This window comes from Balaenoptera acutorostrata, chromosome 2 (genome assembly GCF_949987535.1).
Source record: "Balaenoptera acutorostrata chromosome 2, mBalAcu1.1, whole genome shotgun sequence".
Lineage (NCBI taxonomy): Eukaryota > Metazoa > Chordata > Mammalia > Artiodactyla > Balaenopteridae > Balaenoptera > Balaenoptera acutorostrata.
In genome coordinates, this window is record NC_080065.1 from 117,617,129 (window position 1) to 117,644,633 (window position 27,505).

A 27,505-nucleotide genomic window follows, 5' to 3' on the forward strand; every position below is an offset into this window, starting at 1 on the left:
ATGTACAATCTCCCAAGACTGAACCAGGAAGAAATGGAAAATATGAACATACCAATTGCCAGTAATCAAGTTGAATCAGTAATTTTAAAACTCCCAACAAACAAAAGTCCAAGACCAGATGGCTTCACAGGTGAGTTCTACCAAACATGTACAGAAGAATTAACACCTATCCTTAACAAACTATACAAAAAATTGCAGAGGAAGGAATGCTGCCAAACTCATTCAAGGCCAGCATCACCCTGATACTAAAACCAGACAAAGATACCACACACACACACACAAACAATTACAAGCCAATATCACTGATGAGCATAGATGCAAATATCTTCAACAAAATATTAGCAAATTGAATACCAACAATACAATAAAAGGAACATACACCATGATCAAGCAGAATTTATCCCAGGGAACGCAAGAATTTTTCAATATCCACAAGTCAATCAATGTGATACACCACATTAACAACCTAAAGAATAAAAAACATATGACCATCTCAATAGATGCAGAAAAAGATTTTGACAAAATTCAACGTCAATTTATGATAAAAACTCTCCAGAAAGTAAGCATAGACAGAACACACCTCAACTTAAGATATATGACAAACACACAGCTAACATCATACTCAACAGTGAAAACCTGAAAGCATTTCCTCTAAGATCAGGAACAAGACAAAGATGCCCACTCTCACCAATTTTATTTAACATAGTATTGGAAGTCCTAGCCACAGCACTCAGACAAGAAGAAGAAATAGAAGGAATCCAAATTGGAAAGGAAGAAATAAAACTGCCACTGTTTGCAAATGACATGATACTATACATAGAAAATCCTAAAGATGACACCAAAAAACTACTAGAGCTCATCAATGAATTTGGTAAAGGTGCAGGATACAATATTAAAATACAGAAATCTGTTGCATTTCTACATACTAACAACAAACTATCAGAAACAGGACATTTACCATTGCATCAAAAAGAATAAAATACCTAGGAATAAACCTACCTAAGGAGGTAAAAAACCTATACCCAAAAAACTATAAGAAATGATGAAAGAAACTGAAGACAACAGAAACAGATGGAGAGAGATACCATGTTCGTGAATTAGAAGAATTAGTGTTGTTAAAATGACCACGCTGCCCAGGGTAATCTACAGATTCAATGCAATCCCTATCAAAGTACCAACGGCATTTTTCACAGAACCAGAAGAAATAATTTTAAAATTTGTATGTAATCATAAAAGACCCCAAAACTGCCAAAATAATCTTGAGAAAGAACAGAGCTGGAGAAGCCACACCCCCCGACTTCAGACTATAGTACAAAGCTACAGTAATCAAAACAGCATAGTACTGGCACAAAAACAGACACACAGATCAATGGAACTGAATAGAGAGCCCAGAAATAAACCCATGCACTTATGGTCAATTAATCTACAACAAAGGACACAAGAATATACAATGAAGAAAAAAGTCTCTTCAACAAAAAAGAGTAAACTGGGAAAACTGGACAGCTACATGTAGAAGAATGAGGTTAGAACATTCTCTAACACCATACACAAAATAAACTCAAAATGGATTAAAGACCTAAATGTAAGACTGAAAACCATAAAAATCCTAGAAGAAAACATAGGTGGAACACTCTTTGACATAAATCTTAGAAATATTTTTTTACTCTGTCTCCTAAAATAAAGGAAATAGAAGCAAAAATAAACAAACAGGACCTAATTAAACTTAAAAGCTTTTGCATAGCAAAGGATTTTTATACCTAACTCATCCTTCCTTCATATGGATAAAGAGATTTTCAAATAATAAAAGCTCTAAAAATGTGTCACTGTACTCTTCACAAAAATCTTGTCTTTAGACACACCTCACGTAAGAAATAAATGTAACCTAAGAACTCAAAAAAGGGAGGCTCCTAGTATAAGACAAGGGGTGCCAAATACTGAAACATGATACCTGTTAATAACTGTAAATTTAGCTACAAAACTGAATGCAAATATTTTAGTTAGGAAGGAAAGGTATACTAAAATCATCATTTTAAATGCAGTGACTCAAATGATAGTGTTTTACCCTGAGAATGAATGACATGTTAAAGTAGACTTCTGAAAAGTTTAAAGGTGAAGCTTCTGGATCAAGATAGTTTATTGATTATATATTAAAAGAATGAAACTACATATATATATGTGTGTGTATATATATATATATATATATACACACACACACATACACACAATGGAATACTATTCAGCCATAAAAAGAAGGAAATTCTGCCATTTGTAACAATATACATAAGCCTCAAGAGCATAATGCTAAGTGCAGTAAGACAGCGAAAGACAAAAACTGTATGAACTCACCTATATGTGGAATCTAAAAACATCAAACTCAGAAACAGAGTAGAATGATGTTTGCCAGGAGCTGAGGGGTGGAGGAATGGGGAGATGATGGTCAAGGGATCCAAACTTTTAGTTATAAGATGAATAAATCCCAGGGATCTAAGTAAGGTACAGCATGATAACTATAGTATACTTGAACTTTGGTATGAGAACATAGTTTTAATGTTCTCACCATAACAACAACAAAAAAATAAATGGTAACTGTGTGAGGGGAAGGATATGTTAATTAACCTTATTGTGGGGTATGTATACACACACACACATAATAGCAATATATACATGTATGAAATTATCACATTGTAACCTTAAATTACACAATATTTTATGTCAATTATATCTCAACAAGACCAAAAAAGAAAAATCAGAGGTAAGTTTGCGTTGTTCTTCCCAAAAGCACCCCAGGAAAACTCTAAACCTAGAATTAATGGCATGAACAAATTGAGCAGCAGTAGGCTATGGGATACACACCAAGATAATTTAAAAATTTATATGAAAACATCTAGACCAGTTGAATTTCATCATGAACAGCACTTCTGCAGGTTTTGTCTCCTAGCTCCCCACTTCCTGCAAATTACTCTCTAAAGCACTGATCTCAAAGTTTATTCCGTACGATCTTATTTGTTTTGTCATATCTACACAGCAATTTTACTATTAATATTTTCTTTAAATTAACTAACTTTTTATTTAATTTTAAAAGGAAACTATTTTATATACCTCATATAAGTGGAATCAAGAAGTATTTGTCCTTGTGACTTCCCTGGTGGCCCAGTGTTAAAGAATCTGCCTTCCAATGCAGGGGAAGGTAGGTTCGGGCCCTGGTCAGGGAACTAAGATCCCACACGCTGCAGGGCAACTAAGCCCATGCACCACAGCTACTGAGCTCGCACACCTCAACGAGAGAGCCCGCACGCCACAAACTACAGAGCCCACACACTCTGGAGCCTGTGCACCACAACTACAGAGCTCACGTGCCCTGGAGCCCATGCACCACAACTAGAGAGAGAAAACCTGCACGCCACAACCAGAGAGAAGCCTGTGCACCACAATGAAGAGACTGAGCCCCACAACAAAAGATCCTGCATGCCACAACTAAGACCCGACACAGCCAAAAAAAACAATTAAAGAAAATAAATAATAATAAATTTAAAAAATAAGAAGTATTTGTCCTTCTGTGAATGGCTTATTTCACTTAGCATAATGTTCTCTAGGTTTATTCACGTTATCCTGTATCTCAGGATTTCCTTCTTTTTTAAATGCCGAATAATGTTCCACTGTGCACCACATTTAAAAAAAAATCTATCCATCTGTCAATGGGAGATTTAGGCTGTTTCCACATTTTGGCTATTGTGAATAGTGCTGCAATGAACCTGGAGTGCTAACAGTTCTTTGATATACTGATTTCAATTCTTTGGATAAATACCCGTAAGTGGGATTGCTGGATCATACAGTAGTTCTATTTTTAATTTTTAAAGAAACCTCCACGCTGCTTTCCATAGCAACTGCACCATTTCTGCATTTCCACCAACAGTGTACAAGGGTTCCAATATCTCCGCAACGTCGTTAACATTTGTTGCCCTTTTTAAAAAAATAGCAAAGAACAGAATTGTGCTTGCCAGAAGCTGGGGCGGGGTGGGGGGGGGGGAAGGAGTTGCTAATCAATGGATATAAAATTTCAGTGATGCAAAATGAATAAGTTCCAGAGACCTGCTGTATAATATTGTACCTATAGACAATAATCTTTAAAAATCTGTTAAAAGGGTAGATCTCACGTAAGCGTTCTTATCACAATAAAACTAAAATAAATATAAACAAACAAACAAGAGGAAAATGTGCATTATTTTCATGGACAATTATTAATACTTGTCATAAATAAAAGGTAATCCTAAAAACAAATACAATAAAAGGCTTCCCTGGTGGTGCAGTGGTTAAGAATCCTCTTGCCGATACAGGGGACATGGGTTCGAGCCCTGGTCCAGGAAGATCCCACATGCCGCAGAGCAGCTAAGCTCATGCGCCACCACTACTGAGCCCACGTGCCACAACTACTGAAGCCCGTGTGCCTAGAGCCTGGGCTCCACAACAAGAGAAGCCACCGCAGTGAGAAGCCCGCGCACTGCAACAAAGAGTAGCCCCCGCTCGCTACAACTAGAGAAAGCCACGTGCAGCAATGTGAGAAGACCCAATGTGGCCAAAAATAAATAATAAATGAATAAATAAATTTATAAAAAACACAAATACAATAAAAACACAGCAAAGTTACTGAATTTTTGAATTTTGAGACATATATTTTTATTGACAATTTATTAGTAGATCAAATTTGACTCTAAATGACAAATTTAAAAGAAAGTTTGAGTTACTAAATTTCAATTATAACAAAATCATAAAGATCAAAATCAATAAACTGGTATTCAAAACTCTAAATTGACCAGCTTCTTCTCACCATTCAGCCTTATCCTGTATCATCCTCCCACTTGTTTTCACCACTCCAGTCATGACAGCATTCCCTCAGGCCCTTATAGTCTTGATATAAGGATTTAGGGCTTTACACCAAGTCGTCTTGAAACACCCTTCCTAACCTTCCTTGCCTAGACTACTCTTACTTATCATTAAGACTTAACATCAACTTTTAGTTCCTTAGAAAAGCTTTCCATTACCTTCTCAACCAGACCAAGTGCCCCTCTCGTAGGTTCTCATAGTACCATGTACTGCTCCCTTTGTAGTACTTGTCAGAGTTGTAATTTTCCTCTTGTGTCTCTCTTCCCCACCAGACAGAAAGGAAGATACCTTGTCTGCATTTTCGGGGTTTTTTTTTAAAGATTTTTTTGATGTGGATATTTTCAAAGTCTTTATTGAATTTGTTACAATACTGCTTCTGTTTTTTGGGGGTTTTTTTATGTTTTGTTTTTTTGGCCCTGAGGCATGTGGGATCTTAGCACCCTGACCAGGGATTGAATCCGCAACCCCTGCATTGGAAGGCGAGGTCTTAACCACTGGACTGCCAGGGAAGTCCCTGCATTTTCTAATGAAGAATGCCTTTGATGGACTCATTATTAGACTAGACACAGCTGAGGAAAGAATATTTGAGTGTGAAGATAGTACAATAGAAACTTCCCAAACTGAAAAGCTAAGAGAAAAAAGACTGAAAAAACCATAATAGAATGCTAAGAATTGTGGGACAACTACAAAAGGAGTGACATATACATAATTGGAATTCCAGAAGTAGAAGGAACAGAAACAACAGTTGAAGCAATGATAACTAAGAATTTTCCTAAATTAATGTCAGACATCAAATCACAGATCCAGGAATCTAAGAGAATACAAAGCAGGATAAATGCTCAAAAAACTACATATAAGCATATCAGATGTGAACATGAGAAAATCAAACAGAAAGAAAATATCTTGAAAGAAACCAGAGGGGAAAACACCTTACCTATAGAAGAGCTAAGATAAGATTTACAGACCTCTCCTCAGAAATCATTCAGGAAAGAGAAGAATGAAGTGAAATATTTAAAGTGTTGACAGAAAAACAAACAAACCTAGAATTCAGTACTCTGTGAAATTATCCTTCAAAAAGTGAAGGAGAAATACAGACTTTCTCAGACAAACAAAAATTGAGGGAATTTGTTGCCAGTAGGCCTGCTTTGAAAGAAATATTAATACAATTTCCTCAGGAAGAAGGAAAATGATATAGATCAGAAACTTGGATCTACATAAAGAAAGAAAGAGCAATGGAGAATAAATAAGTGAAGATAAATTGAAACTTTTATTTTTTAATTGAAAAATCAATTGTCAATTAAAATAAACAATTAAAAATCAATTATTAATTGATCTAACAGATAAGTTTGTTCAAAATAATAATAGCAATAATATATTCAATTATGAACACTTATGTAAATATCTCAGGTGTAAATGTACAAATGCTTATGTATAATGAAATGAATGACAACAATGATATAAGGGATGGGGAAAATGAATTAGGATTATTTTGTTATTATAAGGTACTTGCACTACCTGTGAAGTGGATAGTGTTATTTAAAAGTGAACTTGGATCAGCTGTAAATGTATACTGAAAACACTAGGGTAACCACTAAAAAAAGTAAAAAAGAAGTATAACTAATGTACTAAGAAAGAAGAGAAAACAGAATCATGCAATATGCTCAATTAAAACTGCAAAAGGCAGAAAAAATGAGGAAGACAAAAACAGGAACAAAGAACAGGGCAACAAATAGAAAAACAGTAGCAAATATGCTAGATATTTATCCAATTATATCACTAATCACTTTGAATGTCAATGGCCTAAATGCACCAATTTAAAGACAAAGATGGTCAGAGTGCATCAAAAACCACAACACAACTATATGTTGGCTACAAGACAAACACTTTAAATATAAAGACACACATAAATTAAAAGTAAATGGAGAGATGTGATGAGGTAAATATGGCAGAACAGGAGGACCTGGAGTTCACCTCTCCCCACAAATACATCAAGAATACATCTACAAATGGAACAATTAGCATAGAGAACCTGCTGAACACTAGCAAAGGACCTCGGACACCTAAAAGGACAAGAAAAGATCCCCAAATAACCAGGTAGGACAAAAGAGAGTAAAGGAAGAAAAAGAAAAGAGGAAACAGGGTGGAACCCACACCACTGCGGGGGAGCTGAAGGAGAGGAGAAGTTCCCACACCTGGAGAAGCCCCCTCACCAGCAGGGAGATCAGCTGAGATAGAAGGGGAGCTTCAGGGACTACTGGAGGAAAGTGCAGCAACTGGTCTGTGGCAGGCAGAACAGAGCAAGACTTACACAAATGGCCTGTGCCACAGCTCTGCATGCCCCAGCCTAAGATGGGTGTCCACCAGTGCTGACAGGGGTTGGGTGCTGGAATGTGGGGTTTGGAGAGTGGACCTGGGGAGAGGACTGCTGTTGACTGCATGCAGACAGCTTGAGGGGATGGCAGTGAGGAGCTCTGCAACCAAGAATGCTCCTGGAAGAAGCTCGGACTGCCATAGAAATGAGGTGCCATTTTGAGTGATGTGTGAAGGGCGGAGCTGCCATCACAGCCTCTCCTCACACACCAGCCCCTGCCTCCACAGGCACTAGGAGTGGATCCCGCTGGAGCAAGCGCACTTGCTGGTGACCCAGTTGGTCACCGCCTCCTGCCCCTCCCACCTAAGTGAGCGAGCATGCCCCAGTCAGTTGCTGCCCCACCCCCTCCCACTGAAACAGGCCAGAGCACCCTCAGTTGCTGCCTTCGCCCCCTCTTGCCTGGGCAGGGAGCAGACGCCTGAGAGTGGCCCATAAGCAGAGGTGGGGCCAAAACCAAAGCTGAGCCCCAGGGGCTGTGTGACTAACGAATAACTGAAATCTCTCCTTGCAGCTGCACAAGCTGTGGATTAAACCCCTGCAATCAGCTGGTAAACCCAGTACCTGTAGAACATCTGAATGAACAATGAGTGCTCCCATAACTGAGACGGGTCTAGCTTCAGCAGCTGTGGACTTTGGGGGCAAGTACACATGGAAGTTGGGGCAGGTCAGAGTCTGAGCTGCCCCCACAGTGCCCACAGCAGGTCCGTAGACCTTCCTCAAGGTCTTGAAGGGTCTCCTGGGGAGGCAGGAGTTGGCTGTAGCTCACCATGGGGGCAAGAACACTGGTAGCAGAGACCCCAGGGAAATTTTGTTGTTGTTTTATTTTTTATTTTTATTGTTCTTAAATTTTTTAAAAGCATTTTTAATTTTTCTATTATTTTATTCTTTTTATTTCTTGTATGTTTTTGTTTCGATTTTGGGGGGGTCTATTTTTTTGGTTGTTTTTGTTGTTTTCTTTGTTTTTTGATTTTTGGTTTTTTTTATTTGTGTTTTTGGGTTTTTGTTTGGTTGGTTGTTTTCTTGTTTTTTGTTTTCTTCGGGTTTTTTTGTTTTGTTTTTATGGTTTGTTTTGGGTTTTGTTTGTCTGTCTTGTTTTGTGGTCTCTCTCTTTTTTTTTTTTTTTGGCCATGCCACACAGCTTGGGGTCTTGGTTCCCGGCTGGGGGTTGAACCCGAGCCCCTGCGATGGGAGCACCAAGTCCTGGCCATGGACTGCCAGGGAATTCCCAGCCCCAGGGAATATTAATTGGTGTGAGCTCAGCTCTCCTGAAGGTCCCCATCTCGGCACCAAGACCCAGCCCCGCCTAACAGCCTGTGAGCTCCAATGCTGGAACACCTCAGGCAAACAACCAGCAAGAGAGGAATACAGCCCCACCTATCCTATCAGCAGACAGGCTGCCTAAAGTCATACTAAGCTCACAGACACCCCAATATACACCCTTTGACATGGCCCTGCCCACCAGAGGGACAAGACCCAGCTCCACCCACCAGAAGGCAGGCACTAGTCTCTCCCACCAGGAAGCCTACAAAAGCCCCTGGACTAACCTCACCCAGCAGGGGGCAGGCAATGGAAGCAAGAGGAACTATTACCCTGCAGCCTGCGGAAAGCAGACCACAGACACAGAAAGTTAAACAAAGTGAGACAGAGAAATATGCTGCAGATGAAGGAACAAGGTAAAAACCTATAAGACAAACTAAATGAAGAGGAGATAGGCAATCTACCTCAAAAAGAATTCACAGTAACAATAGTAAAGATGATCCAAGATCTTGGAAAAGGAAAGGAGGCACAGATCAAGAAGATACAAGAAATGTTTAACAAGGACCTAGAAGAACTAAAGAACAAAGAAACAGTGATGAACAATATCATAACTGAAATGAAAAATAAACTAGAAGGAATCAATAGCAGAATAACTGAGGCAGAAGAACAGATAAGTGAGCTGGAAGACAGAATGGTGAAATCACTGCCACAGAACAGAATAAAGAAAAAAAGAATGAAAAGAAATGAGGACAGTCTCAGAGACCTCTGGGACAACATTAAATGCATCAACATTCAAATGATAGGGGTCCCAGAAGAAGAAGAGAAAGAGAAGGGACTGAGAAAATATTTGAAGAGATTATAATTGAAAACTTCCCTAACATGGGAAAGGAAATAGCCACCCAAGGCCAGGAAGCACAGAGAGTCCCATTCAGGAGAAACCCAAGGAGAAACACACAGAGACGCTTATTAATCTAACTTAAACAAAAATTAAATACAAGGAAAAAATATTAAAAGCAGCAAGAAAAAAGCAACAAATAACATACCAGGGAATCCCCATAAGGTTAACAGCTGATTTTCCAGCAGAAACTCAGCAGGCCAAAAGGGAGTGGCATGATATATTTAAAGTGATAAAAGGGAAAAACCTACAACAAGAATACTCTACCCAGCAAAACTCTCATTCAGATTCAACAGAGAAATTAAGAGCTTTACAGACAAGCAAAAGTTAAGAGAATTCAGCATCACCAAACCAGCAGTACAACAAATGCTAAAGGACCTTCTCTAAGCAGGAAACACAAGAGAAGACAACAAAAGAGGAAAGGAAGAAAAAAGATCTACAGAAACAAACCCAAAACAATTAAGAAAATGGCAATAGGAACATACATATGGATAGTTATCTTAAATGTAAATGGATTAAATGTTCCAACCAAAAGACGCAACTGGCTAAATGGATACAAAAATAAGACCCACTGTTTACAAGAGACCCACATACAGACTGAAAGTGAGGGGATGGAAAAAGATATTCCATGTAAGTGGAAATCAAAAGAAAGCTGGAGTAGCAATACTCATATCAGACAAAATACACTTTAAAGACTATTACAAGAGACAAGGAAGGACACTACACAATGATCAAGGGACCAATCCGAGAAGAAGATATAATAATTGTAAATATATATGTACCCAACATAGGAGCACCTCAATATATAAGGGACATGCTCAATATATAAGGGACATGCTAACAGCCATAAAAGGGGAAATCGATAGTAGCACAATAATAGTGGGGGAATTTAACACCCCACTTACACCAATGGACAGATCATTCAGACAGAAAATTAGTAAGGAAACACAAGCCTTAAATGACAGATTAGACCTGACAGACTTAATTGATATTTATAGGACATTCCATCCGAAAGCAGCAGAATATACGTTCTTCTCAATTGCACACAGAACATTCTCCAGGATAGATCTAACGTTGGGCCACAAATCAAGCCTCGGTAAATTGAAGAAAACTGAAGTCATATCAACACATCTCACAACGCTGTGAGATTAGAAATCAATTACAGGAAAAAAACTGTAAAAAACACAAACATGTGGAGGCTAAAAAGTATGTTACTAAATAATCAATGGATCACTGAAGAAATCAAAGAGGAAATCAAAAAATACCTAGAGACAAATGACAATGAACACATGACAATCCAAAACCTATGGGATGCAGCAAAAGCAGTTCTAAGAGGGAACTTTATAGTAATACATCTTACCTCAAAAAACAAGAAAAATCTCAAATAAGCAACCTATCCTTACACCTAAAGTAACTAAAGAAACAAGAACAAACAAAACCCAAATTAGCAGAAGGAAAGAAATCATAACTATCAGAGCAGAAATAAATAAAATACAGGCAAAGAAAATAATAACAAAGATCACTGAAACTAAAAGCTGCTTCTTTGAGAAGATAAACAAAATTGATAAACCTTTAGCTAGACTCATCAAGAAAAAAAAGGGAGAGGAAATCAATAAAATTAGAAATGAAAAAGGAGAAGTTACAACAGACACCACAGAAATATAAAGGATCATAAAAGACTACTGCAAGCAACTATATACCAATAAAACGGACAACCTTGAAGAAATGGACAAATTCTTAGAAAGATACAACCTTCCAAGACTAAACCAGGAAGAAATAGAAAATATGAACAGACCAATCACAAGTACTGAATTTGAAACTGTGACTAAAAAACTTCCAACAAACAAAAGCCCAGGACCAGATGGCTTCACAGGTGAATTCTATCAAACATTTAGAGAAGAGTTAACACCTACCCTTCTGAAACTCTTCCAAAAAGTTGTAGAGGAAGGAACACTCCCAAGCTCATTCTACGAGGTCACCACCACCCTGATACCAAAACCAGACAAAGGTATCACAAAAAAGAAAATTACAGGCCTATATCACTGATGAACATAGATGCAAAAATCCCCAACAAAATACTAGCAAACAGATTCCAACAACACATTAAAAGGATCATACACCATGATCAAGTGGGATTTATCCCAGGGATGCAAGAATTTTTCAATATCTGCAAATCAATCAGTGTGATGCACCACATCAACAAACTGAAGAATAAAAATGATATGATCATCTCAATAGATGTGGAAAAAGCTTTTGACGAAATTCAACACCCATTTATGATAAAAATTCTCCAGAAAGTGGGCATAGATACTTCAACATAATAAAGGCCATATACGACAAACCCACAGCAAACATCATTCTCAGTGGTGAAAAGCTGAAAGAATTTCCTCTAAGATCAGGAACAAGACAAGGATGTCCACTCTCACCACTATTATTCAACATAGTTTTGGAGGTCCTAGCCACGGCAATCAGAAAAGAAAAAGAAATAAAAGGAATACAAATCGGAAAAGAAGAAGTAAAACTGTCACTGTTTGCAGATGACATGATACTATACATAGAAAACCTTAAAGATGCTACCCTAAAACTACTAGAGCTCATCAATGAATTTGGTAAAGTTGCAGGATACAAAATTATTACACAGAAATCTCTTGCATTCCTATACACCTACAACGACAGATCAGAAAGAGAAATCAAGGAAACAATCCCATTTACCATTGCATCAAAAAGAATAAAATACCTAGGAATTAACCTACCTAAGGAGGCAAAAGACCTGTACTCAAAAAACTATAAGATACTGATGAAAGAAATCAAAGATGACATAAACAGATGAAGAGATGTACCATGTTCTTGGATTGGAAGAATCAATATTGTGAAAATGACTATACTATCCAAAGCAATCTACAGTTTCAGTGCAATCCCTATGAAATTACCAATGGCATTTTTCACAGAATTAGAAAAAAAGTTTTACGATCTGTATGAAAACACAAAAGGGCACGAATAGCCAAAGCAATCCTGAGAAAGAAAAACAGAGCTGGAGGAAGTCCCTGAATTAAGACTATACTATAATACAAAGCTACAGTAACCAAAACAGTATGGAACTGGCACAAAAACAGAAATATAGATCAACAGAATAGGATAGAAAGTCCAGAGATAAACCCATGCACCTATGGCTACCTAATCTATGACAAAGGAGGCAAGAATATACAATGGAGAAGAGACAGTCTCTTCAATAAGTGGTGCTAGGAAAACTGGACAGCTACATGTAAAAGAATGAAATTAGAACACTCCCTAACACCATACACAAAAATAAACTCAAAATGGCTTAAAGACCTAAATATTAAGGCTGACTACTATAAAACTCTTAGAGGAAAACTTAGGCAGAACACTCTCTGATATAAATTGCAGCAAGATCTTTTTCAATCCACCTCCTAGAGTAATGAAAATAAAAACAAAAATAAACAAATGGGATCTTATTAAACTTAAAAGCTTTTGCACAGCAAAAAAAAAAAAACCATCAACAAAATGAAAAGACAACCCTGAGAATGGAAGAAAATATTTGCAAACAAAGTGACCGACAAGGGATTAATCTCCAAAATATACAAACAGCTCATGCAGCTCAGTATCAAAAAAAACCAAACAATCCAATCAAAAAATGGGTGGAAGATCTAAATAGACATTTCTCCAAAGAAGACAAACAGATGGTTAAAAATCACATGAAAAGATGCTCGTCACTAATTATTAGAGAAATGCAAATCAAAACTACAATGAAGTATCACCTCACACCAGTCAGAATGGCCATCATCAAAAAATCTACAAACCATAAATGCTGGAGAGGCTGTGGAGAAAAGGGAACCCTCCTACACTGTTGGTGGGAACGTAAACTGGTACAGCCACTATGGAGAACAGTATGGAGGTTCCTGAAAAAACTGAAAATAGTGCTAATATATGATTCAGCAATCCCACTCCTGGACATATATCCAGAGAAAACCATCATTTGAAAAGATACATGCACCCCAGTGTTCATTGAAGCATTACTTACAATAGCCAGGACATGGAAGCAACCTAAACGTCCATCAGCAGCAGAATGGATAAAGAAGTTGTGGTACATATATACAATGGAATATTACTTAGCCATAAAAGAATGAAATACTGTAATGCCATTTGCAGCAACAAGATGAACCCAGAGATTGTCATACTGAGTGAAGTAAGTCAGAGAAAGACAAATATCATATGATATCGCTTATATGTGGAATCTTAAAAAAAAAGGGTACAAATGAACTTATCTACAAAACAGAAATATAGTTACAGATGTAGAAAATAAAAACTTATGGTTACCAGAGGGTATGGGGGGGAGGGATAAATTGGAAGATTGGGATTGACATATACACAGTAATATATATAAAATAGATAACTATTAAGGACCTACTGTATAGCCCAGGGAACTCTACTCAGTATTCTGTAATGGCCTATATAGGAAAAAAATCTAAAAACGAGTGGATATACGTATACGTATAACAGATTCACTTTGTTGTACACCTGAAACTATTGAATAACAACTTGTAAATCAACTATATTCCAACAAAAATTTAAAAGAAAAAGTAAATGGAGAAAGATATAACATGCTAACACTAATCAAAAGAAAGTGGGAGTAGCTATATTAATATTAGATAGAGCAGACTCCAAAGTAAGGAAAGTTATAAGGGGTAGAGCAGGGCATTACGTAATGATAAGTAAGTCAATTCTTCATGAAGACATAAAAATTCTTAATGTGTATGTACCTAACAACAGAGCATCTATATGAGGCAAAAATGGATAGAACAGAAAGGAGAAATGGATAAATCCACTGTAGTACCTGGAGACTTTAAAACCCTCTCTCTCTGAAGTAGATCCAGCAGGCAGAAAACAAGTGGAGACATAGTCGAACTCAACAGCACCATCAATTAACTGGATACATTGGACATCTACAGACTATTTCATCCAACAACAGCAGATTACACATTTTTATCAAGCTCACATGGAATGTTCACCAAGAAAAATCACATTCTAGGCAACAAAACATATCTTAACAAGTTTAAAGTAATAGAAATCATACAGTATGTGCTAACAGGTCACAATGGAATGAAACTAGAAATCAGTAACAGAAAGACAGCTGGAAAATCCCCAAATACTTAGAGATTAATACTTAGAGATAAATAACACATGGGTCAAAGAAGAAATCTCAAGATATATTTTAAACCATTTTGAACTAAATGAAAATGAAAACACAACCTATGAAACTTTGTGGGATACAGCCAAAGCAGTGCTTAGAGGGAAATTGATAGCATTGAATATTCATATCAGAAAAGAAGAAAGACCTAAAATAAAGAATCTATGTTTGCACCTAGGAAAACAGAAAAAAAAGAGAGCAAATTAAATCCAAAGTAAGCAGAAGAAAAGAAATAATAAGAATTAGAGCAAAAACCAATGAAATTCAAAAGAGAAAACCAATACAGAAAACGAACAAAAACAAAAGCTGGTTCTTTGAAGAGGTCAATAAAATTGACAAGCCTCTATACAGGCTAACTAGGAAAAAAAGGAGAAATGACCCAAATTATTACTATCAGAAATGAAAGAGAAGACAATACTACAATAGAGCCCACAAAATTTTAAAGGGTGATAAAAGAATACTATGAACAACTTTATGCCTACACCTTTGATAACTTACATGAAATGGACCAGTTCCTTGAAAGGCACAATCTTCCAGACTGCACTCAAGAAAAAGACAACGTGGATAGCCCTATATCTATTAAAGATATTGAATCAACAATGAATAACCTTCCAAAACAGAAAGCACCAGGCCCAGATGAGTTCAATGGTGAATTCCACCAAACATTTAAGGAATGAATTACACCAATTCTCTACAATCTTTTATCAGAGGACAGAAGCAGAGGGGACACTTCCTAACTTATTCTCCAAGGCCAGCATAATCCTAATACTAACACTAAAAAAAGACATTACAAGTAAGAAAACTATAGACCAATATCTCTCATGAACATAGATGTAAAATCCTCAGCAAAATATTAACAAATCAAATGCAACAACGTATGAAAAAGAATTATACATCAAGATCAAGTGGGATTTAACCCAGGTATGCAAGGCTGGCTCATCATTTAAAAATCAATTAATGCAATCTATCACATTAACAGGCTAAGGAAGAAAAACCACATGATCATATCAATAGATGCAGGAAAAGCATTGACAAAATACAATACTCATTTATGATTAAAAACTCTCAGAAAACTAGGAATAGAGGGGAACTTCTTCAACTTGCTAAAGAACATCTATTACAAAACACCTACAGCTAACATCGTATTTAATGGTGAAAAATTTGAAACTTTCCCACTAAGATCAGGTATAAGGCAAGGATGTCTCCTCTCACCACTGTTTTTCAACATTGTACTGGAAGTCTTTGCTAATTCAAGAAGGCAAGAAAGGAAATAAAGATATACACAGTGTAAAGAAGGCATAAAGCTGTTGTTATTTGCAGATGACATGATTGTCTATGCAGAAAATCCAAAAGAGTCAACAACAACAACAACAAAAAAAACTCCTGGAGCTAGTAAGCAATTATAGCAAGGATGCAGGATACAAGGTTAATATACAAAAGTCAATTGCTTTCCTATATACCAACAACGGACAATTGGAATTTGAAATTAAAAACACATTACCATTTATATTAGCACCCCCCAAAATGAATTATTTAGGTATAAATCTAACAAAATATGCATAAGATCTATATGAGAAAAACGATAAAACTCTGATTAAAGACATCAAAAAAGGATGAAATAAATGGAGATATATTTCATGGTCATAGATAAGACCACTCAATATTGTCAAAATGGCAGTTCATCCCAACTTAATCTATAGATTCAGTGCAATCCCAATAAAAATCTCACCAAGTAATTTTGTGGATATTGAAAAACTGATTCTAAAGTTTATATGGAAAGGCAAAAGACCCAGATTAGAGAACACAATATTGAAGGAGAAGAACAAAGTCAGAGGACAGACACTATCCAACTTTAAGACTTATTATAAAGCTAAAGTAATCAAGAGAGTGTGATATTGGCAAAAAAGTGGACAAATAGATCAATGGAACAGAAGAGAGAACCCAGAAATAGACCCTCATATATACTCAACTGATCTTTGACAAAGGAGCAAAGGAAATACAATGAAGCAAAATACTCTATTCAACAAATGGTGCTGGAACAATGGACATCCACATACAAAAAAAATGAATTTATACACAGACCTTACAAGCTTCACCAAAATTAACTCAAAATGGATCACAGGTCTAAACGTAAAATGCAAAACTATGAAACTCCTAAAAGTTAACATAGGAGAAAACCTAGATGAACTTGGGTATGGTGATGCTTTTTTAGATATGACATCAAAGACATGATCCATGAAAGAAATAATTGATAAGCCAGACTTACTTAAAATTTAAAACTTCTGCTTTGCAAAAGGGAGTATCAAGAGAATTAGAAGAAAAGCCACAAATTGGGAGAAAATATTTGTAAAAGGTACATCTGATGAAGGACTGTTATTCAAAATATACAAAGAGGGACTTCCCTGATGGTCCAGTGGTTAAGAATCCACCTTCCAATGCAGGGGACTAATGATCCCTGGTTGGAGAACTAAGATCCCACATGCCACGAGGCAACTAAGCCTGCATGCTCTAGAGCCCATGCACTGCAACTACTGAGCCTGTGCGCTCTGGAGCCCGTGCCAAACAACTGGAGAGCCCGTGTGCTGCAACTACTGAGCCCGTGTGCTCTAGAGCCTACGCACCACAACTAGAGAGAAGCCCACATGCCGCAACGAAGAGCTCACATGCCTCAACTAAGACCAGACACAGCCAAATAAATAAATAAATAAATAAATAAATAAATAAATAACAAACCAAAACAAAAATCCCCCAAATATACAAAGAGTTGTTAACTCAACAATAAGAAAACAAACAACACAATTAAAAAATGGGCCAAACAGCTTAACAGACACCTCACCAAAGAAGATATACAGCTGGCAAGTAAGCATAGGAAAGGATGCTCCATATCATATTTTCACATCAGGGATATGCAAATTAAAACAACAATGAGATGCCACTACACACCTATTAGAATGGCCAAACCCCAAAACACTGAAAACAGTAAATGTTGGTGAAGATGTGGAGTAAGATGAACTCTCATTCTTTGCTGGTGGGCCTGCAAAATGGTATAGCCGTTTTGTAGGATAGTTTGGTGGTTTCTTACAAAACTAAACATACTCTTACCACTTGATCTAGCGATTTCACTCCGTGGTATTTATCCAAATCAGTTGAAAACTTATGTCTACACAAAAATCTGCACATGGATATTTACAGCAGCTTTTATTCATAATTACTAAAACCTGGAAGCAACCAAGATGTCTTTCTGTAGGTGAGTAGATAAACATCCAGACAATGGAATATCATTCAGTGCTAAAAAGAAATGAGCTATTAAGTCTTGAAAAGACATGGAGGAACCTAAAATGCACATTACTAAGTGAAAGGAGCCAAACTGAAAAAGCTACATACTGTATGTTTCCAACTATATGACATTTTGGAAAAGGCAAAACTATGGAGATAATTAAATTAAAAGATCAATGATTGTCAGGGGTAGGTGAGGGGAGATGAATAGGTAGAGCATAGAGGATACTTAGGGCAGTGAAAATACGCTATACAATATTATAAGTATAGGCATACCTTGTTTTCTTGCTCTCTGCTTTATTGCACTTTGCACATACTGTATTTTTTTACAAATTGAAGTTTTGTGGCAACCCTGTGTTCAGCAAATCTACTGGTGCCATTTTTCCAACAGAATTTGCTCACTTCATGTTTCTGTGTCACATTTTCGTAATTCACACATATTTCAAATGTTTTCATTATTATATTTGTTATGGTCATTAGCGATCAGTGAACTTTGATGTTACTATTATAATTGTTTTGGCATTTTTTAGCAATAAAGTATTTTTTAATTAAGATTTTTTTTGATTTAATGCTACTACACACTTAAACAACTACAGTATAGTATAAATATAATTTTATATGCATATAATTTTTTTTTTTAAGTTTTTAATTATTTATTTATTTATTTATTTATGGCTGTGTTGGGTCTTCGTTTCTGTGCGAGGGCTTTCTCTAGTTGTGGCAAGCGGGGGCCACTCTTCATCGCGGTGCGCGGGCCTCTCACCATCGCGGCCTCTCTTGTTGCGGAGCACAGGCTCCAGACGCACAGGCTCAGCAGTTGTGGCTCACGGGCCTAGTTGCTCTGCGGCATGTGGGATCTTCCCAGACCAGGGCTCGAACCCGTGTCCCCTGCATTGGCAGGCAGATTCTCAACCACTGCGCCACCAGGGAAGCCCATGCATATAATTTTATATGCAAGTTTTTTGAAACCAAAATACTTGTGTAACTCACTTTATTATGATATTCACTTTATTGCTGTGGTCTGGAACTGAACCTGCAATATCTCTGAGGTATGCCTGTAATATCATTATACTTTTGCCCAAACCCACATAATGTACAACACCAAGATTGAAGTCTAATTTAAACTATGGATTTGGGTAATTATGATATGTCAATGTAGGCTTATTCTTGGTAAAAAAATGTACCATTCTGGTGAATTATGTTGATAATGGTTATGGCTATGCATGTGTGGGAGTAGTGAGTATATGAGAGATCACTGAACCTTCCTCTCAATTTTGCTATAAAACTAAGACTTCTCTACAAATTTTTTTTAAAGTAAAAAGATGCAAAAATATACACCATGCTAACAACAGTCAAAAGAAAGCTGGAGTAGCTATATTAATATCAGACAAAGGAGATTTCTATGCAAAGAATATTACCAGGGATAAATAAGGTCTTTCATGATAAAGGGGTGAATTAATCAAGAAGACAAAACAATCCTAAACACCGTAAATGTTTATACACCTAGTAACAGAGCTTCAAAATATGTGAAACGAAAAAGAATAGGACTAAAAGGAGAAAGAGAGAAATCTACCATTATAGTACGAGATTTCAATACCTCTTAATAATCAATAGACCAAGTAGGCAAAAAATTAGCAAGGATATAGTCAACTTGAACATCATTACCAATCAATCTGACATGATTGACATTTATAGACCACTTTACCCAACAAAAGCAGAATACCCATTATGCTAAAGTACACACAGAACATTCACCAAAATAAACCATATTGGTTATAAAACATGTCTCAACAAATTTAAAAGGATTCTAGGCATATAAAGTATGGTCTCAGACCACAGTGGAATGAAATTAGAAATCTGTAACAGAAATATCTCTGGAAATGTTTCAGATATTTGGGTAATAGCACACTTCTAAACAGCCCATGGATCAAAGAATAAATAAGTAGGGAAAGTGGAAAGTATTTGAAGTGCATGAAAATGAAAACGCAGCATGTCAAAACTTGTGGGTTGCTGCTAAAGCAGTAGTTGAAGGAAATCTGTAGCATTAAAACCTATATTAGAAAAGAAGAAAGGTCTCATATCAATGACCTCAGCTTCCATCTTAAGAAAGTAAAAAAAGAAGAGCTAATTAAACCCAAAGTAAGCAGACTAAAGAAAATATTAGAGCAGAAACCAGATTGTTCACGGAAAAAGAAAAAGAGAGAAGACACAAATTATCAATATCAGGAATGAGAAAGATTACATTACTACAGATGCCAATATATTAAAGAATAATAAGAAAATATTATAAATATTTGATAATAAATGAATAAGTTTACAGAAAATGGACAAATTCCTTGAAATACACAAACTACCAAAGTTCACTCAAGAAGAAAGATAAGTTGAATAGCCCTAAAGAGGTTGTAACTATAGTTTATTTCCTTCCAACAGAAAATTCCAGGCCTAGATGGCTTAAATACTGAATTCCACCCAACATTTAAGGCAATCTTTTCCAGAAAATCAAAGAGGAAGGAATACTTCCCGACTTGTTCTATGAGGTTATCATTACTCTGATACCAAAACCAGACATACACATCAAAAGAAAATAAAAGTACAGACCCTCATGAACAATGATGCAAAAATTTAAGCAAATCAAATCCAAAAATATATAAAAAGAAAAATACACCACAACCAAGTAGGGTTTATCCTAGGAGGCAGAGTTGATTTAACATAACATCAATCAATATATTATATTCAATTATATTATATTCAATTCACAATCATCATCAATTCACCATATTAACAAACTGAAAAAGAAAAACCCTATGATCACCTTAAAAGACACAAGAAGTACCTTTGGCAAAAATCCAACATCCATTCCTGATAAACTCTCTCAAGCATATTAGGAATAGAAGGAAACTTCCTCAACCTAAGAAAAACCTACAGATAATATCATACTTAATAGTGAACTACTGCAAGGGTGTCTGCTCTCCCTACTGCTCTCTCTCAACATTGTACAGGAGGATGGAGCCAATGCAATTATGCAAGGAAAAAAAGGCACCCATATTGGAAAGGAAGAAGTAAAACTGTTTTTTATTCACAGATGACATAATTGCTTATGGTCTAATGGAACCTTTAGGGGAAGAAACTACTAGAGCTAATAATTAAGACTAGCAAGTTTACAGTACCTTTGTTATGAACTGAGTGTTTGTGTCCCTACAAAATTCATATGTTGAAGTCATAACCCTCAACGAGACTGTATTTGGAGATAGGGTCTATGAGAGGGTGATATGAGTTCATAAGGGTGAGGCCCAAATCTGAGAGGTCTGGTGCCCTCATAAGAAAAGGAAGAAACACCAGAGCCCTCTCTTTCTTTGTGCAAAGAGAGAAAAGACCATGTGAAGTCATAGCAAGATGGTGGCCATCTACAAGCGAGGAAAAGAGCCCTATCAGGAACTGAATAGGCCAGCACTTTGGTCTTGGACTTCCTGGCCTCCAGAACTGGGAAAAAATAAAGTTCTGTTGTTTAATACCCCCCAGTCTATGGTATTTTGTTATGGCAGCCCAAGAAGACTAATATAATAATCAAATAAAAAAATGTGTATTTCTATATGCTAGCAATGAATAGGGAGAAATTGAAATTAATAGCATCAAAAATATGAAATATTGAAATCAGGTGAGAAATAATAACATCAGGTGGGAATAATGACCTGTACAATAAAAATTACAAAATATTTCAGAGAGATGTTGAAGAACACCTAAAAAATGGACAGATACACCTTTTTCTTAAGATGGGAAACTCAATCTTGTTATGATGTCAATTACCTGCAAATTAATCTACAGATTCAATGCAATCTTAATCAAAATCCCGTCAGGGTTTTGTTTTGGTTTTTTTTTTGTAGAAATTGACAAGTTGATCCTAAAATTCATATAGAAATGCAAAGGACCTAGAATAGCCAAAACAACTGAAAAAGAATAACAAAGTTAGAGGGGTAACACTGTTTGATTTCAAGAATTACTATAGTGCCACATTATTCAATACTGCATGGTATTGGCATAAAGGTAGACAAGTAGATGAATGGAACAATATAGAGAATCCAGACACAAACCCATACATATATAGGGATAACTGTTTTTCAGCAAAGATGCAAAGGCAATACAATGAAGAAAGGATAGCATTTCCACAAATGGTGCTAGAATAACTGAATGTCAATATGCAAAAAAATGAACCTGAATCCATACCTTACCTCATATAATAAAATTAATTCATAGGCATAAGTGTAAAACTTTAAACTATAAAACTTCTAGAAGAAAACATAGATCGGACTTCCCTGGTGGTGCAGTGGTTAAGAATCTGCCTGCCAATGCAGGGGACATGGGTTCGATCCCTGGTCTGGGAAGATCCCACATGCTGCAGAGCACCTGGGCCTGTGCACCACAACTACTGAGCCTGCGCTCTAGAGCACACAAGCCACAACTACTGAAGCCCGCGCGCCTAGAGCCCGTACTCCACAACAAGAGAAGCCACCACAGTGAGAAGCCCGTGCACTGCAACGAAGAGTAGCTCCCACTCGCCGCAACTAGAGAAAGCCTGCGTGTAGCAATGAAGACCCAACGCAGCCAAAAATAAATAAATAAATAAATAAATTTATTTAAAAAAAAAGAAAACATAGACTATCTTTGTGACCTTGGGTTAGGCAAAGATTTCTTAGATATGACAACAAAGGCACACCCTATTAAAAAACTGACAAGTTGGACTTCGTTGAAGTTAAAAATTTATGTTCTTCAAATGACACTGTTTCACAAGCAACTACATGTTTCAAACACTGCTAGTGGAAATGTAAGATATGGTATAACCACTTTGGAAAACAGCTTGGCAATTTCCACTCTTAGATATCTACCCAAGAGGAAAGAAAATATACATCCATCCCGTAAAAGAAAGTATATTCTGATACTTGTTAAAACAATAAGGAAGACTTTATTCAAAACTATTGTAATAGGGGTACTGCAACAGCAGAGAGAGATTGGGTCCAACTCCAAATACAGCAAAGACAGCTGGGGATTTATAGCCAATGAAGGGAGTGAAGGCATCAGAGGACGGAAAACTGCTATGAGGAGACATCAAGGGTAGAGGGATTCCTGCTAAACTGATCTGTGATACTATGATTTATGATAGGAAATATATATTTGATCTGTGCCCCCATTTCTGGCATAGAGCTCCTAAAACCCTTGGAATTTTCTAAGTGATGAGAGCAATGAGGTATCTTTTGTTACATTAATAAAGTGACTTTTGAACTGCACTTAAGGATGAGGGACTTCCCTGGTGGCACAGTGGTTAAGAATCCGCCTGCCAATGCAGGGGACACGGGTTCCAGCCCTGTCTGGGAAGATCCCACGTGCCGTTGAGCAACTAAGCCTGTGTGCCACAACTACTGAGCCTGCGCTCTAAAGCCTGTGAGCCACAACTACTGAGCCCACGTGCCACAACTACTGAAGCCCGCGCACCTAGAGCCCATGCTCTGCAACAAGAGAAGCCACCACAATGAGAAGCCCACGCACCGCAACAAAGAGTAGCCCCCGCTCACCACAACTAGAGAAAGCCCGCGTGCAGCAACAAAGACCCAATGCAGCCAAAAAATAAATAAATAAGTTAATTAATTTAAAAAGAAAAAAAAGGATGGGGCTGGTTGCCAGGGAAACCAGCTATGTGATTACAGGGTTGGAAATTTCAGGCCCACATCATAACCTCTCCTCATAAGGGAAGAGAGAGGAGCTAGAGGTTGAATGAATCACCAATGACCATTGATTTAATCAACCATGCCTGTGCAATGAAGCCTCCATAAAACTCCAAAAGTACAGGGTTCAAACAGCTTCTGGGTTGGTGAGATTTGGGGAGAATGGCACTCCAAGAAAAAGCATGGAAGCTCTGCACCCTTTCCTCATACCTTGCCCTATGCATGTCTTCTATCTGGCTGTTCCTGAATTATATCCTTTTATAATAAACCAGTAATTTAGTAAGTAAAATGTTTTTCTGAGTTCTGTGAACTGCTCTAGAAAATTAATCAAACCCAAGGAGAGGGTTGTGAGAACCTCTGATTTATAGCCAGTAAGTCAGAAGTAAATGTAACAATCTGGACTTGTGACTGGAGTCTGAAGTCCAAGAACGGGGTCACAGGAACCTCCAATTTGTAGCCAGTCTGTCAGAAACACAGGTAATAACCTGGGCTTGCAATTGGTGTCTGAAGTGGAAGGTGTTCCTGTGGGACGGAGTCCTTTACCTGCGGAATCTGATGCTATCTCTGGGTAGATAGTGTCAGAATTGGGTTGAAATCTATGATACCCAGCTGGTGCCTGGAGCATCGCTTGTTGGAGGTGTGGGAAAACCTTCCCCATCGCACACTCGTTGAAATTGGGTCCAGGAACCGAATTAGACTTAATAGGCCAGGCTGCTAAAGGCAGCCAGGGTGATCAGGTATCAGGGGTGGGGGACTCTCTCTAAACTGACGTAGCAGAATTCTTGCTAAAACTGTATTCAAGGATGGACGTGGAAGCCCAAGGTCAAGGCCAAGTTGAGAAGAGGGCTCAGAGTAGCTTAACTCAAGTTTGATCAAGGAGAGATTCTTTGTCAATACAAATACTTGTACACAAATGTTCCCAGCAGTTAAACAATCTGAATGTCCATAAATAGGTGAATGGTTAAATAAATTATGGTATACCATGCAATGGAATACTACTTAGCAATAAAAAGGAATAAACTATTGATACACTCAACAACATGGCTGAATCTCAAAATAATTATGCTGAGTAAAAGAAGCCAGACCAAAAAACTCTCTCTCTCTCTCTCTCCCTCTCTCCCTCTCTCCCTTTCTCCCTCTCTCCCCCTCTCCCCCTCTCCCCCTCTCCCCCTCTCCCTCTCCCCCCTCCCCCCTCCCCTTACCCCTCCCCCCCCCCCTCGTGACTCCAAAATCCAATCTATAATGACAGTAACTAGATCAGTAGTTGCTTAGGGAGCAGAGGGTGGGGCAGAAAGAAAGAAATTATAAAATGGTAGGAGGAAATTTTGGTGATGGATATTTTCACTATCTTGATTGTGGTGGTTGTTTCAAAGGTGCTTACATACGTGAAAACTTTTAAATTGCACACTTTAAATATGTGCAGTTTATTTATATTATACCTCAATAAAGAATGTTTTTTTAAAAAGCAATAGTTCTCAGTTTTAACTGGGATCTCAACAATGGGCTATAATCTTGGTTTCCCTAATTCTTTCATTCCCCCAAACTCCTATTTCAAACTATTTTTACTATCCTTAAGCCTCTTACCCTATATTCTTTCTTTCTCTTACTCTCTTTCTCTGGAGATTATCCCTCAAGTTGCCTCTAGTCTCAGCCTTTTACAATCTGTTCTCCACCCCTGGAGCCAAAATAAACTTTATACAAGAACATTTGATATCTCCTGTTTACAATCCCTTACCAGCACCCCCTCAAGAAAAAATCCAAATTCCTTAACATAGATTATAAGATGCTCTTTGATACTGGCCCCTGTTGATCTCTACAATCTCATCTCCAGCTTTCTCCTCACCACCTGCATCCCAACCTTCACTCCAGGGTCACAGTGAAAAGGTCTAGCTGCAATGAACCACTACCCATCCCTATGTTCTGCCTTTTTTTTTTTTTTTTTAATTTTATTTATTTATTTATTTATTTATGGCTGTGTTGGATCCTCGTCTCTGTGCGAGGGCCTTCTCCAGTTGCGGCAAGCAGGGGCCACTCTTCATCGCGGTGCGCGGGCCTCCCACCATCGCGGCCTCTCTTGTTGCAGAGCACAGACTCCAGACGCGCAGGCTCAGTAGTTGTGGCTCACGGGCCCAGTCGCTCCGTGGCATGTGGGATCTTCCCAGACCAGGGCTCGAACCCGTGTCCCCTGCATTGGCAGGCAGACTCTCAACCACTGCGCCACCAGGGAAGCCCTGTTCTGCCTTTTAATTTCTTTTTCTCTCTGCCTCTTTCTTGTCTTATTCTTTCTCTCTCTCTTGTCTGCCCTCTCTCCCCTTCTTTCTGTCTCTTTCTCTCTCTTCTGTTCTTCTCTCTTTTTCTGGTCATCCTCTTTCTTTACTCCCACCGAACCCCCCATGGCCCTTAGAGTTATGAGTTTTATTAGTGGATCATAGTACTTCCATATATTCATTCTAACACAACTAGGTTGATGTCTACAATTTATATGCACAGACAAAAACTGAGTTTTGGATTCAAGTAGGATAATACTATTTCCTCTAGTTGTTTAATATCCCTAGGTCCTGATGATGCAAAGTGTTTTGGCTGTGGCAGCCTAATATCCTTTATTTGGAATTATATCTGATAGCTGACTCCACATGTAGATGATGTTAGCCTCAACTGAGTTACAGATCTCTTAAAGTATCTCATATACAAAGTATCCAATATAACAGTAATTATTTCTTTTAGTAAATGAAGGAAAATTTGAAAATACTACCTCATTTGAAGAATTTTCTTGCAAAGTTGACACAGGAACAATTTCATTTGAATTAACATAATTGCTGACATTTGGAAACAGTTCTTCAAAAGATGTTTTTTGCACTGAGGACAAATCAATCTATAAAAGAATATATTACTCTTTTGTAGAAGCTCAATGTTGCAAAAACAATATTTTTAATTAAAGGAAAGTAGAACTACTCTCTCAATAGAATGATTTTCTTGTGAACTTGACATATGAATAATTTTATCTGAATTAATATAATTGCTGATATTTACAAATACTTCTTCAAAAGATGCATGTTTAACTGGGAACAAGTGAATCTATAAAGAAGAATAAAAGGCTCTTTAGCTTTAAAATTATTTTTTAAATAGGAATTTTCATTTGCTAAAGTACAATTTAATTTATATATATTAAGTGCCTACTAAATGAAATTCACCTACCCAGCAACTACACCTCATGGAATAATTTCTCCTGCTCTTCCCTTAACTGTCAGCCTTCCCCAGTGTTCTACCCTTGCCTTCTTTTTGCCTACCAATTGTACACTAGAGATTTTTAAATCTCTATCTCTTTCCTGAGCACCATAACCATATCATTATCAGGTTACTTAAATCACCACATATTTCTACATCAAATTCAAAATATTTAAAACCAAAGTCATGATCCATACTCTTTAGTTCGGGATTCCAAGAAGCTTTGCCATGTTGACTATCCAGATCAGACTAGATCTGGCCTGAACCTAGGCTACAACACATGTATGTGTGCCCAAAATGAATTATCAACTGTGCTGGGTAGGGAGTGGGGGGCGTCTACCCTTGCCTAGCTCCTCTTCCTTGTAGGAGGACAGAACGACTTCAGGCCTATCAATGTGTATCTTGAAACAGTGTTAGGAAGGTCACATTAAAGTGAGGCCCTAGAAAATGAAAATCTCCAGAAGTCCTTGAGTCAACTGGCCTCCTTTCAGTGTAGTCAGCCAAGGAATGACAGCTTGGAATTGAGGGGAATCTATATGCCTCATTTGGTGTAGAAGAACCAAAGGGCAATTAGCCTCAGACTCATTTGGTAACAAAATGTAGACCTTAAAATGTTAAGCCATTAAGTGTTCTCAAAAGTATTTTTATTTATTAAAAGACACTGGTATTTACCTACAGAA

The 27,505-nt window shown here is 37.4% G+C and overlaps 1 protein-coding gene across 1 annotated transcript in view; it reads right to left on the minus strand.

Moving 5' to 3' along the window:
• MEIKIN (meiotic kinetochore factor) overlaps window positions 1-27,505 on the minus strand; it is a 141,513-nt gene that overhangs the window by 40,558 nt on the left and 73,450 nt on the right. The window contains exon 11 of the mRNA XM_028168118.2: window positions 26,353-26,472. Coding sequence (XP_028023919.1) covers window positions 26,353-26,472 — 120 coding nt within the window. The remainder of the gene's footprint in view (window positions 1-26,352; window positions 26,473-27,505) is intronic.